Source organism: Macaca thibetana, chromosome 2 (assembly GCF_024542745.1).
Source record: "Macaca thibetana thibetana isolate TM-01 chromosome 2, ASM2454274v1, whole genome shotgun sequence".
NCBI classification, from domain to species: Eukaryota; Metazoa; Chordata; class Mammalia; order Primates; family Cercopithecidae; genus Macaca; species Macaca thibetana.
This window is the reverse complement of record NC_065579.1, coordinates 53,107,244-53,125,202: the sequence shown is the minus strand read 5'-3', so window position 1 is coordinate 53,125,202 and position 17,959 is coordinate 53,107,244. Positions and strand designations below refer to the sequence as shown.

Here is a 17,959-nt window from a genome sequence, read left to right as displayed (position 1 = left end):
GTAGTCCCAGCGACACGGGAGGCTGAGGTAGGAGAATGGCGTGAACCCGGGAGGCGGAGCTTGCAGTGAGTGGAGATCGCACCACTGCACTCCTGCCTGGGCAACAGAGCGAGACTCCATCTCAAAAAAAAAAAAAAAAAAAAAATTAAATAAGAAAAATTTACAAAGGAAAAATAGAGAAGTGGAAAACAAAAATCTCCTCAGTTCTTGGTGGCTCCTAACCCAGAGCCAGCAGTCTTGGTGTGATTGGCCACTACCTCTTCCTCTTCTAGGGAACAGGGGGATGTCCAGAAACAAACTAAAGAGCTGCTTATAGGTCAGAGGGAGGTGGAATTTTAGTACCTTCTATGCAGGGGTGGCATTATGGGTATGTGACCTATGCAGTCACACAGGACCCTGTAGTTGGTTTAATGCTCTGTTGTCACAGCTTTGACATTCTTAATAATTTTGAACAAAGAACTTCACATTTTCATTTTGCATTGGGCGCTGCAAATTATGAAGCTGGTCCTACTTCTATGCCCAAGGCTGATCGCTAGTCTACCACCATTAATATTACCAAACTGTCCATTTGAAATTCCTTGAAAAAGTTTTTCACTGCAGTGTTTAAAATCCAAATTCTGCCTGAACTTTGTGATCTAAATGTGTTATTTCAATCAATAAACTATGAGCCAGGCATGGTGGCTCACACCTGTAATCACAGCACTTTGGGAGCCAGAGAAGGGAGGATCACTTGAACCAAGGAGTTTAAGAGCAGCCTGAGCAACATGATGAGACCCTGTGTCTTAAAAAAAAAAAAAAAAAGTTATTTTTTGAGACAGTCTTGCTCGTTGCCCAGGCTGGAGTGCAATGGCACGATCTCGGCTCACTGCAACCTCCGTTTCTTAGGCTGAAGTGATTTTCTTGCCTCAGCCTCCCAAATAGCTGGAATTACAGATCCGCACCACCATGCCCAGCTAATTTTTTTTGTGCTTCGTAGGAGAGAGAGAGTTTCGCCATGTTGGCCGAGCTGGTCTCCAACAGCTAGCCTCAAGTGATCCACCTCCCCCGGCCTCCCAGAATGCTGGGATTACAGGCATGAGCCACCACACCTGGTGTATAACTTTTTTTTAAATTTAATCAGGCATGGTGGCATGTACCTGTAGTTCCAGCTACTCAGGGGGCTGAGGTGGGAGAATCGCTTGAACCCAGGAGGTTGAGGCTGTACTAAGCCATGATCATGCCACTGCACTCTAGCCTGGATGACAAACTAAGACCCTGTTGCAAAAAAAAAAAGGTGTGAATGTATTGTCTCAGATATGACTGGGGGAGTGGGAGAAGAGCCACAAGCTAGGGACTTCAGTTTCCCTAAATGGGGACCAGATGTCCCTGCTGGGAAGAGGGAAGAAGATGCAAAAACAAAACCGAGTGGGCACAAAGATTCTCTCCAGTGAAATCACAATTCTAGGATTTGCTCTTTAGCTTCAATGAACATAGTCAAACAAAACTGTGCCTGGAAGTAATTTTGCCCAATAGTGTAAAGGCAAAAACCTCTGCTTTGCCAGGCCTGAGACTCTAAAAAATACAGCTGACTTTACTTTAAAAAAGAATTTAAGTCCTAAAAGGTTTGTGGATGTATTCCCAATCATATAGTGCCTGATTTGCAACTACTTCTGGGGTAAATCCCTGGGTTACCCATTCCTGGTTATCCGTTCCTCTCACTTCAAGAGTACTTATTCCCAACTCTCCCACTCAGTCCTCAAAAAAGAAACTGAGGTGGTGTCCTGGATGATGGCTCCCACTTAATTGCAAGGTCTCTCCCTCACTGCCCCCTTTCCTTCTCTCTTTCTCTGTCCCTCTTACGTATATCTCTTTCTCCATAATGCCTTTCTCTCTTTCACTCCTCATCTCCAGTTTTTGCTTAATGATCTTAGAAAAATCTGTTTTCTTTCTTTCCCTTCCATCATTTTGTTTGTAAACGCTGGATTACTTCAGTCATGGTTAAGCTTGAGAATGGTGAATTTTATACCAGGGAAAAGAGAAGATAAGCTTATATAAAGAATCAGTATCTAAAGCACAAAAAGCATCCTTGGGAATCTCCTAAAAATTATTTTCCCATACTTTTTCCTTCATTTTAATCTGGTTTTTCTAAAATAAAAAAAGTATTCAAACTTTCAACAAGAACTTTCATTCTATTTTCTTATTTCTTATTCTGGCATTAATTTTTAAATACTACATAGTTTTTTAAAGACAATTTTTGGGAGTTGTAGGTTCACAGCAAAATTGAGCAGAAAGTACACATTTCACACATACCCCCTGCATGTATAGCCTCCCTTACTATCAACATCCCCCACCAGAATGTGACATTTGTTATAAAGGATGAACCTGCCTTGACACATCATAATCAAAGTCCATAGGTTACATTAGGGTTCACCCTTGGTGTTGTATAGTCTATGGATTTGGAAACATGCTTAATGACACATATCCATCATTACAGCATCATACAGAATATTTTCCCTGTCCTAAAATATTTATGCTCCCCACTAATACCTGGCAGCTACTGATCTTTTCATTGTCTCCATAGTTTTGTCTTTTTCAGAATATTATGTAGTTGAAACCATACAGTATGAAGCCTTTTCAGATTGGCTTCTTTCCATTAGTAATATGTATTTAAGTTTTTTCTGTCTTTTCATGGCTTGTTGGCGCAGTTTTTAAAATCCTAAATATATTCCATTGTCTGGATGTATCACAGTTTATTCACTCATTAAAGGACATCTTAGTTGCTTCCAAGTTTTGGCAATTATAAATAAGTTTGCTATCAATGTATGCAGGTTTTTGTGTAGACTTAAGTTTTCCACTCCTTTAGGTAAATACCAAGGAGTGACATGCTGGATTGTATGTTAAAAGTATAGTAATAAACTATACTTAGTTTAGTAAGAAACTGCCAAACTGTCTTCCAAAGTGGCTGTACCATTTTGCATTCCCACCAGCAATAAATGAGAGTTCCTGTTGCTCCCAATCCTCATTAGCATTTAATGTTGTCAGTGTTTTTGGTTTTGGCCATTCTAATAGGTGTAAAGAGGTATTTGACTATCGTTTTAATTTGCATTTCCCTGATGATGTATGATGCGGAGCATCTTTTCATGTGGTTATTTTCCATCTGTATATCATCTTTGGTGAGATGTCTGTTAAGGTCTTTGGCCCATTTTTTAATCAAACTTAACTTCATATATTAAACAACTTTTACATATTTTTAAATGAATTTTCAACTTTAATATATAAAGTTGTTTGCTTACTGTGGAGTTTTAAGATTTCTTTGTATATTTTCGATAATCCCTCTTTATCAGATACATCTTTTGCAAACATTTTCTGTGGCTTCTCAGTCTCTTGAAAATTTAAGTTAAACTTTTTTTTTTTTTTAATGAGCCTATACTCAGTTTTTGCATTTAAGGGTTTCACAGGCTCACCTCAACACCAATGACAATTTACAATATTCTTTCAATGGGAAAACACAGTCCTCTTTGCAAATAGTTGACTTATAAACAAACTGTTGGAACGTGATTCATTTGCACCAATAAGAGATCACTATCACAGAACAAGTTTAGGAGGACGGTGGCAGTAAGTCTAATGGAAAAAGGCTAAAGAGGGTTAAGTTTGACAATGAGAAAAGACAGACTGGACAACAGTGTAAGATCCTGTCACTAAATAAATAAATAAATAGCAGTAATCTAGGCTATTAAAATGGCAAGTTTTAAATGAGTGAACATATTTTCCAGTTATGTTCTAAAATTTTGAATTCCTCATTAATTTCCCTATACTCCAGATCTTTAGAACCCTCTAGTGTCCATGTGAGGAACTGGTTTAGGTGAACCAAGTAAAATGCTTTTAATTTGTACATTCATGTTATATATATATATATACACATACATATGCTGGATGCAGTGACTCATGCCTGTAGTCCCAGCACTTCAGGAGGCTGAGATAGGTGGATTGCTTGAGCCCAGGAGTTTGAGACCAGCTTGGGCAACATGGCAAAATCCTGTCTCTACAAAAAATACAAAAATTAGCTGGGCATAGTGGTGCATGCCTATAGTCCCAGCTACTGGGGAGGCTGAGGTCAGGGATCACTTGGGCAGTGATCATGTCATTGCACTCCAGCCTAGGCAACAAGGCAAGACCCTGTCTCAAAATGTATACATATATTATAAAATACAAAAAACCTTTAGAAGTGTGCTTGTCTAACTTCCAATTTAAGATAACAGACTAAGCACATGCATCTGCCTCCCTCTTCTTAGGATCTGAGTGACATGACAGGAAAGTGGTATAAGCAATAATTTTGTAGCAACATTGAAAAGAAAGAAGGACCAGTGGTCCAGAAACTGCAATCCTCCGGGAAAGAAGGAAGGACCAGTGGTTCAGAAACTGTATTAAAAACTCTAGAAAACAGAAAGATGGATTCATAATAACTGGTTTACTTATCATTTCCACAACATACCAGCGGTAAAATGAAGTTTGGGGCTGGCGAAGTACTAGAGAGGTTCCAAGAACAAAATGGAGCATTATAGAGGGAAGGAGTGGCCTATAAAGCAGCAGCTCAAGAACAGCCATGTGTCACATAACAGGGATAAGTTCTGAGAAATGTATCACTAGATGATTTCCTCACTGTGTGAACATAGAGTGTACTTACACAAACTTAGATGGTATAGCCTATTGCTCCTAAGCTACAAACCTGTACAGTATGTTACTGTATTGATACTCTAAGCAATGGTAAGTATTTGTCTATCTAAACATATGTAACATAAAAAAGGTACAGTAAAAATATGGCATAAAAGATAAAAAATGGTACACCCATATAGGATACTTAACTTGAATGGAGTTTGTAGGACTGGAAGTTGCTCTGGGCAAGTCAATGAGTGAGTGATGAGTGAACATGAAGGCCAGGGGCATTAGTATACACTACTATGGACTTTACACTTAGGCTGTGCTAAAAATATTTTTCTTGTTTTAATAATCAATTAACCTTAGTTTACTGTAACTTTTTAAATTTATAAACTTTTAATTTTATATAACTTTTTGACTCACAGTAACACTTAGCTTAAAATACACATTTGGCCAGGAACAAGCCTATAACCCTAACATTTTGGGAGGTTGAGGTGGGATGATCCCTTGAGCCCAGGAGTTCAAGACCTGAGCAACATAGTGAGACCCCGTCTCTACAAAAAGTAAAAAAAAAATTAGCTGAGTGCAGTGGTGCATGCCTGTAGTCCCAGGTACTTGGGAGGCTGAGGTGGGAGGATCACTTGAGCTTGGGAGGCAGAGGTTGCAGTGAGCCAAGATTGTGCCACTGCACTCCAGTCTGGGTGACAGAATGAGACCCTGTCTCAAAACAACACACAAAAAACACATTCACACACATTGTACAGCTGTACAAAAATATTTTTTCTTTATATCCTTGCTTTAAAAGCTTTCCTCTATTTAATTTTTTTTTTAACTTTTAAAGACACAAACCCACACATTAGCCCCAGCCTACACAGGATCAGGATCATCAATATCACTGTCTTCACTTCCATTTCTTGTCTCACTGGAAGGTGTTCAGGGGCAATAACACACGTGGAGCTGCCATCTCCTACAGTAACAGTGCCTTCTGGAACTCCTCCTGAAGGGCATGCCTGAGGCTGTTTTACAGTTAACTTTCTAAAGTAGGGATACACTCCAAAATAACAAGTATAGTATAGTAAATACATAAACCAGTAACAGTCATTTATAATTATCCAGTATTATGTACTATACATAATTGTATGTGCTAGACTTTTTTTTTTTTTTTAAGACAGAGTCTCGCTCTGTCGCCCAGGCTGGAGTCCAGTGGCGCGATCTTGGCTCACTGCAAGCTCCGCCTCCCGGGTTCACACCATTCTCCTGCCTCAGCCTCCTGAGTAGCTGGGACTACAGGCACCCACCACCACGCCCGGCTAATTTTTTGTATTTTTAGTAGAGATGGGGTTTTGCCGTGTTAGCCAGGATGGTCTCGATCTCCTGACCTTGTGATCCGCCCACCGTGGCCTCCCAAAGTGCTGGGATTACAGGCGTGAGTCAGTGCGCCTGGCCTTTTGTGCTAGACTTTTATAGGACTGGCAGCACAGTAGGTTTGTTTACAAACAGCATCACTACAAACAAGTGAGTAATGTGTTGTGCTAGGATGTTACAAGGCTATCATGCCACTGGGCAATAGGAATTTTTCAGCTCCATTATAAGCTTATGGGACCACTATCATAGTTGCAGTTTGTCAGTGACAAAAACATCTTTATGTGACACATAACTGTAGCTGATTAGATCACTAGCTACTACACTTCAGGGCAAAGACTTTCTTCCCCCAGGTGCAGAGAACAAATGGTTGCAGCATTTCCTCTGGTCGTAGTCCTGCAAACTGCTCACCAAAGACAGTACTGAGCCTCAGATGATGTAGACCTCCTCAAAGTCCTAAAGAGTAGAAAATGCTCCTCCCCTACAGAATAATTTTTTTTTTTGGAAATTGTGAGGCCCCTGTCATCCTACAACCACACTAACAGGACACTTGCCAGTCACAAGACCAACTGTGAGCAGGCACTCAGCCCCGCATTCAGGGCAAGCCTTTGGTGTAAGCAGCTCTTTACAACCGCCACCGTGTCCACGCCTACCACTTAACTTCATTGACTCTGCAGGGCTGAACTGTCCCTGAAGAGGTGTAATCTTATGGCTGGGCCTACGACTGACCATTGATCTGATGCAGGGGTTACAGACAGTTAGCAGGTCTATGGCTGTTAATGGACTGTGTCTTTCCACAGAGAGCTGAAGAGCCAAGAATAAAATGCTCACCTTACAATTTACTTTTGGAAAACTCAACATCTTACCTTTTCGCCTTTTTGGATTGCAACAAAAACATCACAGAATTTCTGACATTAACTTTATTTTGGAATGTATGTTGTATTCTTTTTTACTTGGCAAGGGGTATAAATTTAGGAAAGGTTCAATTTAGTTTTTTAAAATCTGGTTTAACAGTTTGTCTGAAGCGGATTAGTGGCCCATGATCTTCATTAATCTTTTGGGCAATAAATGTTTAAATTGTTCAATCTGTGTCAAAACCAATCTGGCCCATTGCTTTATTTCTTTTTTTAAACAAAGTTTAAGGCCAGGAGCAGTGGCTCATGCCTGTAATCCCAAAGCTTGGGAGACCGAGGCAGGTGGATAACTTGAGGCCAGGAGTTGGAGACCAGTCTGGCCAACATGGCGAAATCCCATCTCTACTACTAAAAATATAAAAATTAGCCAGGCATAGTGGTACGTGCCTGTAAAAATCTCAGCTACTCGGAGGCTGAGGCGCAAGAATTGCTTGAGCCCAGGAGGCAGAGGTTGCAGTGAGCTGAGATCAAGCCATTGCACTCCAGCCTGGGTAACAAAGCAAGACTCTGTCTCAAAATTAGATGTTAAAATGCCAATTGCGGAGTCACATCTGATTCACTTAAGTAACTTGATCATGCTTCCACTAAATGAAAACAACAGTCTCAGAGTAATAACAGTACCAAATGTGAAAATAAATTGAGTAAAAAAACCCCAAACATAGTGAAGGAGAAAATCAGCAAGTAAAATAAAGATGATGATAATAGTAATAACAAAAAGTATTTACATTTTGTTGTTGTTTGTTTTGGAGGCAGGGTCTTTCTCTGTCACCCAAGCTGGAGTGCAGTGGCGTGATCATGGCTCACTGCAGCCTCAGTCTTCTGGGCTCAAGTGATCCTTCAGCCTCAGTCTTATAAAGTACTGGGATTACAGGCATGAGCCTAAATTAGTGCCTGGCCTAAATTTTCTAATGTGACGGACGTGACTCAAGAATTCCACTTCCAGGAGTTTACACAGTCAAGAATACAAGAAGCAACATAATTACATGGTTATTTCCGTGTTATTTTGTATTCTTCTACAGAAGGAATCAGTAATATTTTTCTGTAAAATGCCAGAGAGTGAATGTTTTAGACATTGCAAAAACATGACTTGTTGTAAATATTCAACTCTGCAGTTGCAGCATGAAAGCAGCCATGGAAAACAAGTTAATGAGTGAGCATGGCTATGTTCAAAGAAAACTTTACTTATGGACAATAGATTTCACATAGTTTTATACCATTTTCACATGTCATCAAATAATCTTTTGATTTTCCAACCATTTAAAAATGTAGGCCAGCTGCAGTGGCTCATGACTATAATCCCAGCATTTTGGGAGGCTGAGGTGGGCAGATTGTTTGAGCTGAGGAGTTTGAAACTAGTCTGGGCAACATGGCAAAACGCCGCTGTTTAAATGGGGGGAAGTCCAAATGTTAGATTCTGGACTTGGCTCTTCCTCTATTCAGCTGCCAACCATGATAAACACTTTAAACCTTAAAAAAACAAACAAACCATTTTCCTATTTAGAGCATGTTAAATCTTAGTTTTTCCCATAACGTCTTCCTTGATTCATTAGTTGTCCTTTACTTTTATTTATTTTTTTTATTTTATTTTTTTTTTTTTTTTGAGACGGAGTCTCACGCTGTTGCCCAGGCTGGAGTGCAGTGGCGCGATCTCGGCTCACTGCAAGCTCCGCCTCCCGGGTTCCCGCCATTCTCCTGCCTCAGCCTCCTGAGTAGCTGGGACCACAGGCGCCCGCCACCGCGCCCGGCTAATTTTTTGTATTTTTAGTAGAGACGGGGTTTCACTGTGGTCTCGATCTCCTGACCTTGTGAACCGCCCGCCTCGGCCTCCCAAAGTGCTGGGATTACAGGCTTGAGCCACCGCGCCCGGCCCCTTTACTTTTAAACAAACTGAAATTTATACTCTATATTGGTCTCCTCAGGTTGCCATAACTAAATACCAGACTAGGTGGTTTAAACAAAGTAAGTTTATTTTCTCACAGTTCTGGAGGTTAGAAGTCTGAGATGAGGATATCAACAGCATGGTTAGGTTCTGGTGAGGACTCTCTGGCTTATAGTCAGCTGCTTTCTCACCATGTCTTCACATGGCAGAAAGAGACAGAACAAGCTGTCTGGTGTCTTTTCTTGTAAGGACACTAATCCCAATCATGAAGGCCCCAAACTCTTCACCTCATTTAAACACACTTACCTTCCAAAAGGCCCATCTCCCAATACCATCACATTGGAGGTTAGGGCTTCAACATATGAGTTTTAAGGTGGCACATTCAGTCTATAACTTCCTGTCCATATATTAGTTATGTATTAGGTATTATGTATTACCTAATGCATAACCAATCTGTATTAGTCAGCGTTTTCCAGAGAAACACACACACACACACACACCCCCCCCCGAGAGAGAGAGAGAGAGAGAGAGACAGACAGAGGGATCATGACCTCATCTAACCCTAATTACCTCCCAAAGGACCCACCTCCAAATATCATCATAGTGGGGGGTTGGGCTTTAACACGAATTTTGGGAGGATACAAACATTCAGTCCATAACACACCCAACTCACCTATTTATTTTTAATTTTTTTTTTTTTTAGAGACAGGGTCTCACTATGTTGTCCAGTCTGGTCTGCAACTCCTGGGATCTAGTGATCCTTTTGCCTCAGCCTCCCAAAGTGCTGAGTTAACAGGTGTGAGTCACTGCACCTGGCCCCCAACTCACCTTTGTAATGCCAGTTTCAGACTTAAGTACCCTGATGGATAAACGAACATTTTAAGCAATCACATGGTGCTTCCTGACCACCAACATATGTTGCCTTCTTGGTCTCCTCATCGGTATGTGTGCAATAATCTATTTATATCTAATATCTCATTATTTTAACCACATGAATCAACAATGAAAAAAAGTGGTAATACTTAGAATAAAAACCTTTAGTCTTACAAACTTAATTCTTTTTTTTTTTTTTTTTTTTTTTTTTTTTTTTTTTTTTTTTGAGACGGAGTCTCGCTCTGTCGCCCAGCCCAGGCTGGAGTGCAGTGGCGCGATCTCGGCTCACTGCAAGCTCCACTCCCGGGTTCACGCCATTTCTCCTGCCTCAGCCTCCCGAGTAGCTGGGACTACAGGCGCCCACAACCGCGCCCGGCTAATTTTTTGTATTTTTAGTAGAGATGGGGTTTCACCGTGGTCTCGATCTCCTGACCTTGTGATCCGCCCGCCTCGGCCTCCCAAAGTGCTAGGATTACAGGCGTGAGCCACCGCGCCCGGCCTTACAAACTTAATTCTGAGAACAGATGGAATTAATTGTGCCAAAAGAGAATATTACTACCACATACCCACAGGATTTTGTTCAAATGTAAACAAAGAATAAAATTGTATGAAATATTATCAATATACTGAATAATATGTCCATAAAGCAAGCTGTAAAATATTTATATTTTAAGCTTTCTAGTGATGAACATATTCTACAGAAGAAAAAAGATCACTTTACTCTTACACATTTTCAGGAATGTATTAATACTGTAGGAAACTGAATAGCATAGGCTAGGTCTGTTTCTCAAACTTTGCTAACATATTGGAACAGCCTGGGAAATCTTTGAAAAATACTGATACCTGATTTCTATCACTAGATTTTTTTTTTTTTTTTTTGAGATGGAGTCTTGCTCTGTTGCCCAGGCTGAAGTGCAATGGTGTGGTCTTGGCTCACTGCAAGCTCCACCTCCCAAGTCCATGCCATTTTGCTTCAGCCTCCCAAGTAGCTGGGATTACAGGCGCCCGCCACCACACCCGGCTTTTTGTATTTTTAGTAGAGACGGGGTTTCACCATGTTAGCCAGGATGGTCTCGATCTCCTGACCTCATGATCCGCCTGCCTCAGCCTCCCAAAGTGCTGGGATTACAGGCGTGAGTCACTGCACCCGGCCCAATATTCTTATTTAATTGGAATGAAGGGGAACTTAGGCATTTGAATTGTAAAAGTTCCCCAAGTGATTTTAATGTGCAACAGAATTTGGGAATCACTGGCGTAAGTTATCCTGAGGATGAAAAGCATCTCCAAAATCTCAATGGTTTAAAAAACAAGTCTATTTCTCACTCATGCTACAAGTTCAAACTGAGTCAGAAGGGGGATTTTGCTTATCCTCCTTCTTTGCCATCTCAACCCAGGCCTCAGGGTCCATCACACCAGGCGAGAAGGAATGAAGAATCATGTACTGGCTTGTAAATGATTTTATGCAGAAACAATTCACCTCACTTGTCCCTAACATTTCATTAGCTGAAGCAAGTTACTTAGTCATGCCTAATTTCAAGGAGATGGGAAGTGTAATTCTCCCACATGATCAGGAGATAAGAACAACTAGAAACATTGTTGAGGACAGTAATGTCTCCACCCCACCTCTCCCTTTTTTTGAGATGGGGTCTCACTCTGTCAGCCAGCCTGGAGTGCAGTGGTGTGGGCTCACTGCAACCTCTGCCTTCCGGGTGATCCTCCTACCTCAGCATCCCCAGTAGATGGGACCACAGGCATGTGCCACCATGCCTGACCTATTTTTTATTTTTGGTAGAGATAAGGTTTTGCCATGTTGCCCAGGCTGGTCTCGAACTCCTGAGCTCAAGCAATCTGCCTGCCTTGGCCCTGTAAAGTGCTGGGATTACACGTGTGAGCCAACGCATCCAGCCCTATATCCCATAGTTTTATATCAATGCTTTTTTTTTTTTCTTTGAGACAGAGTCTCGCTCTGTCACCCAGGCTGGAGTGCAGTGGTGCGATCTTGGCCCACTGCAACCTCCGCCTCCTGGCTTCAAGTGATTCTTTGGCCTCAGCCTCCCGAGTAGCTGGAACTACAGGTGCGTGCCACACCTGGCTAATTTTTGTATTTTTAGTAGATACAGGGTTTCATCATATTGGCCAGGTTGATCTCCAACTCCTGACCTCGTGATCTGCCCACCTCAGCCTCCTAAAGTGCTGGGATTACAGGTGTGAGCCACCACACCCAGCTAATGATTGTTTTTATAATTTCCCCATGCCACATCTTTTGGTACCAGGTCTTGAATCTTAAATTGTCTTTTATTTCATTTCAAAAACCAACTTATAAGTCTACAAGTAAGTATATCTACAAATAATTTGATTTTTTTTTTTTTTTTGAGACAGAGTCCTGCTTTGTTGCCTAGGCTGGAGTGCAGCCGCGTGGTCTGGGCTCACTGCAACCTCCGCCTCCTGGGCTCAAGCGATTCTCCCCCCTCAGCCTCCTGAGTAGCTGGGATTACAGGGGCCTGCCATCATGCCCAGCTAATTTTTCTATTTTTAGTAGAGACACAGTTTCACCATGTTGCCCAGGCTGGTCTCGAACTGGGCTCAAGCGATCTGCCTGCCTCAGCCTCCCAAAGTGCTGGAATTACAGACATGAGCCACTATACCTGGCCACTTCAGTGACTTTTGTTAACATTAATGTGCATCACTGTGAAGCTAGTGTGTGTGTGTGTATATATATATTTGTATAAATTATATAGTATACATACAGTGTATATATATTTATATATAGTACAGTGTAAATATCTATATACTATAGTGTGTGTGTGTGTGTGTGTGTGTGTGTATATATATATTTTTTTGAGCAGGAGTTTCACTCTTGTTGCCCAGGCTGGAGTGCAATGGCGCAATCTCGGCTCACTGCAACCTCTGCCTGCCAGGTTCAAGCAATTCTCCTACCTCAGCCTCCCAAGTAGTGGGATTATAGGCATGTGCCACCATGCCCGGCTAATTTTGTATTTTTAGTAGAGATGGGGTTTCACCATGTTTGTCAGCTGGTGAACTCCTGACCTCAGGTGATCCACCCACCTTGGCCTCCCACAGTGCTGGGATTACAAATGTGAACCACCAAACCTGGCCTCCAAAATATTTTAAGGGAGTACAGAACCACTATGTTGAGTATAAGCTGGGCATGGTGATGCAAGCCTGTAGTGTCAGATAATTGGGAGGCTGAGGTGAAGGATCACTTGAGTCCAGGAGTTCAAGGTGCACTACAGCCTGGGAGACAGAGTGAGACCCTGTCTCTAAAAACAACCACCACCACCAAAAAACCCCAAACAGAACAGTGAGTATATGCCATCATATTTTTTTTAAGTGTATGTATATGTATACTTGAATACCCATATGGTATCTATCATTAGAAAGATACACAAAAAACTGGAAAATGTGGTAGTGGAACAGACTTAATTTTCATTGCATGCCTTTGTATTGTTTGAATCCAAAAAAAAAAAAAAAAAAAAAAATCCCGCATGTATACTTAAAAAAAAATTTTTTTTAAATAAAGGACTTTATGGGCCAGGCACGGTGGCTCACGCCTGTAATCCCAGCACTTTATGAGGCTGAGGCAGGTGGATCACGAGGTCAGGAGTTCGAGACCAGCCTGGCCAACATGGTAAAACCCCGTCTCTACTAAAAATACAAAAAATTAGCTGGGCATGGTGGCACACGCCTGTAGTTCCAGCTACTGGGGAGGCTGAGGCAGGAGAATCACTTGATCCCAGGAGGCGGAGGTTGTGGTGAGCCAAGATCATGCCACTGCACTCCAGCCTGGGTAACAAAGTGAGACTCCATCTCAAAAAAAGAAAAGAAAAGAAAAAAAGGATTTTATGTTACTACATAGGATACTCTTACAAATTAAGAAGAGTGTCAAACATCCAAACAGAGAAATGGGCAAAGGAAAAGAAAAATAAATACACTAAAGAAATACAACCAAGTATCAAACATGGAAAAGTACATAATCCATCTCTAACAAAAATAAATGTATATAACAGTAACGAACTATCATTTCTCCTTTATCAATGTAGGAAACATTTGAAAGCCTTATCACTTCTGATATTGACAACAGTGTGGAAAACTTTAAATGGCGCAAGTACAAAGCTTGAGATAGGGCAATTTGGCAGTATCCATGAAAACTAAGCAGGGTGCTTAGTGTTACTAAATGATGCATTACCTGGGGATATAGGAGTAGTATATCATAGTAACCTAAAGCATAGGCTCTGGGATTAGAGGACCATTTCCTAGCTTTGAGACACTGGCAAATTTCTTAATTTTATGGCCTTAGTTTTTTCATTTATAAAATAGAGATTATAATAATTACTTCATAGAGTCTTGTGAGAATTAAGTAGTTTTACATGTCTTATAAATTAATAAAGGATATCTGAACTAAGGAACTTATAATAAAAACAAAGTGATTAAATTTAAAATGTCTTTATTCATTTATATGGTATATATCACACTCCACAAAAAAATGACACTTGTCTTTCAATCTGTCAAGCTTAGCTAAAAAATTCATGTATCTCTTTTCTATATCACATATTGACATGATATAGGATGCAAGATATAAATATCAATTCAATAGACATTATTAAATAATTTTACTTATGTAGAATCTTAGATAAGTGGTTAAAATTATAGATTGACATTAAGTGTGGGAACAGGAATATTCTGTGTATACCAATGGGTTTAACAGAAGATGTGTTTGCACTGATTTCTGGTCATCAACTTGCTTTCTGTGAATCTTTAAATACCCAATTCCAAATCTTCCAGTTCCTGGAGAAGGGCTGTTTCTTTCTGAATTTTCTCCAACTAGAAAAGTTTAAAACAATGAAGTTATTATGAAATAGTTAGTGGATATGTAACCAAAATAATACAGAAAAAAACATGATATTTCTGACAATTTATTATGTTCACTAGTAAACACAGATTTTAAAACACAGGTTAGAAACAAATTCTGATTTGTTATCTGGTATGAATCAAGAGTGAAAAGAACAGACACTGTTTTATTGCATCCCTTTGGGCCCAAAACATTTTCAATTCTATATTTGGGATTAAAATTGTTGAAAGGAGGAGGGAAAAGGCAAACAGGGCAGTACAACTTGAGATAATAATCTTATATTTGTCTAATACAACAAATTGCTATTATTTTCAACAGTAATAGCATAGTATGCCTCTTAGGAATATTGACTTTTTCATTCACATGAACCATATCTCCTCTATTTAAGAGTAAAGCTATTTAAAAGTAAAAACATTAAAAAGAATATGGCATATGGTTTTCAAAATAAGTTTTTAAAATCTATGTGCTCTTTTACCTGACTAAATACTTGTTTATAATAAAAGGGGGAAGGCTGGTGGTCACCACAAGCCTAAATGGAAAATGCAGAAAGTACCTGATTTTTTTCTAGCTGTTTTCCAGTTGCTGCTTGTTCTTTCAGTTGTTCAATTGCTTTCAGTTTCTGCAAACATCAAATATGAGTCAAGTGGAAGGAAGTCACTTCAAATGCAAATTTCCTTATTAAGAATGTGAAACTCAAATAAGGAGATTAATAATCTTACATTTGTATCAAGAATGGTCTGTTAAAATGCTAGGATACACTATTTTTAAAGTTAAATGCTTTGGGAGGCCAAGGCGGGCAGATCACGAGGTCAGGAGATCGAGACCATGGTGAAACCCCATCTCTACTAAAAATACAAAAAATTAGCCAGGCATGGTGGTGGCCGCCTGTAGTCCCAGCTACTCGGGAGGCTGAGGCAGGAGAATGGCATGAACCTGGGAGGCGGAGCTTGCAGTGAGCCGAGATCACGCCACTGCACTCCAACCTGGGTGACAGTGCGAGACTCCGTCTCAAATAATAATAATAATAATAATAATAATAATAATGATAAGTTAAATACAAAATTGTAAATGTTAAAAACATGAAATTTTGAAAAATATTTTTCTCAGGCTTTTAATTAATGTTATCATGTATGTATGTGTATATGTAAATGTATCAGTAATGGCACATTTCAATGCCCCATTGGACCTGGGTGATGTTTCTGGCTTTGAGAGAAATCTCACTGAGAGCATTCTGAAAGACTGTTGGTCCAAAGTCCTACCCAATTAAAAAGAATGAAAGAGAAACCTCATAATGCAGCTGTGAAGCAGCTTGTTTTATCCCCAGGGCCACCCCAGCACACTGGCTGCAATATCACAAGTCAATACACTTCTTTTTCATCTCTGTCTCTTGATCTTCAAAACTAGAATATCTGCCCCTACTTATCACAAGGTTTCTAATGAAACACTGAGTATAAAAGTGTTCAGTGGCCAGGCATGGAGGCTCACGCCTGTAATCCCAGCACTTTGGGAGGCCAAGGCACATGGATTACGTAAGGTCAGGAGTTCGAGGTCAGCCTGGCCAACATGGTGAAACCCTGTCTCTATTAAAAATACAAAAATTAGCCGGGCGTGGTGGCGCACACCTGTAGTCCCAGCTACTCGGGAGACTGAGGCAGGAGAATCACTTGAACCTGGGAGGCAGAGCTTGCAGTAAGCCGAGGTTGTACCACTGCACTCCAGCCTGGGTGACAGGGCAAGACTCCGTCTCAATTAAAAAAAAAAAAAAAATTGTTCAGTATATTTCTATGCTAATGCACACTGAATTTTATTACTCCAAAAATCAAAGTATTAAGAGTCTTCAGACATTTGTGAATAGAACTAAAATCAATACTATTTCTAAGTGACAGTGCTTCTAGTGAGAAAACAACAATGAGAACTGCTAATACCAACTTCTTAGATACCTGTCTTTAGACATCTAAGTACTACCTTATTTATATAATTTTCATGTATACCTTTCAATACGCATGTCTATTTTTCATTTAAGTCTCTCACCTTCTTTAGGTTCTTGATTTTTTTGTCTATCTCAGGGTCCCCAGAAATTGACTGAGAGATAGTGTTTCGTGGTGTGCTCTGTGGGGCAGGAGTAGGTGCCAAATCTGGACTCTTGTCACTTCTTGCTTCCTGCAGGAAATATTTTTAAAATTCAATTTAAAAAAACCAAAAACATTACAGTATTTAAATCAACATAGCTTTGGTATATGAAATACAGAAACTAAATATGTGATTTTATCCACATTTTATATAAAAAATCTGAATTAAAGGTCTCATGAAGTATGCTACATACTCCCATATTAGAAATAAAATGACCTTATCAGAGTAAACTAGGGGGTTTCTATACCAGCAAACAAGCATTCCAAACTTTTGGATATTCTGAGATGTGCCAGCAGATAGATGGTCTGAATATATGAGAGGGCTTTTCTATTTAACGTGTTTCAAGTTTCACTCTTACAAGGCTCTCTCCAAAACTATAAAGAATATGTATGATCAAGTATATGTAATGGATTATGCTACAACAATAAGAATCCTACAGATGTTAATTCATAATCAGATCAATTCAGCTCTGCAACAAAGTACCACAAAACTTTTTTCCCCTTAAAGGGATGCTATATTGCTTCCAATATGATCAAACCTCTGATAACTTTTCTTGTCCCTCCTTACTGATTCTGAATCACTTTTATTTCTGCTAAGATGCTCTATACTCTTGCCCCTGGCCTTTGTGTACGTCTCCCTTAACCATGGTTTCAGTAACTAAGGGTCAACTGCAGCCCAAAAATATTACATGGAAAATGCCAGGAATAAACCATTCATCAGTTTTAAGCTGTGTGATGAAATCTCTTAGCATCCAGCCTAGGACAAGAATCATTCTTTTATCCAGTGTATCCACAGTGTATTCGCCCCCCACCTATTTTTCACTAGTAGCTGTCTTTGTTATCAGATTGACTGTCACAGTATCAACAGTACTTGTGTTTAAGTAACCCTTACTTTACTTAATAATGGTCCCAAAGTGCAGGGTAGTGATGCCGGCAATTCGGATACGCCAAAGAGAAGCTGTAAAGTGCTCCTTTAAGTGAAAAGGTGAAAGTTCTTAATAAGGAATAAAAAATATTGTATGCTGATTTGCTAAGATTTACAGTAAGAATAAACCTATCCATGAACTTGGGAAGAAGAAAAAAGAAATTAGTGCTAGTTTTGCAGTTGCACCTTGAACTCTCTATCTTCTCTATCTTCTCTTTCTCTATCTTCTCTATCTTCTCTTTCTCTATCTTTGGCTACTTACTTCAGAGTCAGGACTAAGAAGGCCTGGATAAGGTGAGATTCTGTCAGGGGCCATTTAGCTTTGTTCCATCACACAGCCATAACTTTTACTAACTTCAGCCAGTCGTCCCC

General features: G+C 40.0%; 1 protein-coding gene across 3 annotated transcripts in view; it reads right to left on the bottom strand.

Annotated features, from left to right (window-relative positions):
• Positions 1-14,111: 14,111 nt before the first annotated feature.
• The window catches only part of EIF2A (eukaryotic translation initiation factor 2A), a 34,010-nt gene continuing 30,162 nt past the window's right edge, over positions 14,112-17,959 (bottom strand). For all 3 annotated transcript variants that reach the window (XM_050779775.1, XM_050779776.1, XM_050779777.1), the window contains 3 exons: positions 16,565-16,693; positions 15,087-15,152; positions 14,112-14,505 (listed from right to left, as the gene is read on the bottom strand). In XM_050779775.1, the coding sequence (XP_050635732.1) occupies positions 14,440-14,505; positions 15,087-15,152; positions 16,565-16,693 (261 nt within the window). In that variant the 3' untranslated portion in view covers positions 14,112-14,439. The remainder of the gene's footprint in view (positions 14,506-15,086; positions 15,153-16,564; positions 16,694-17,959) is intronic.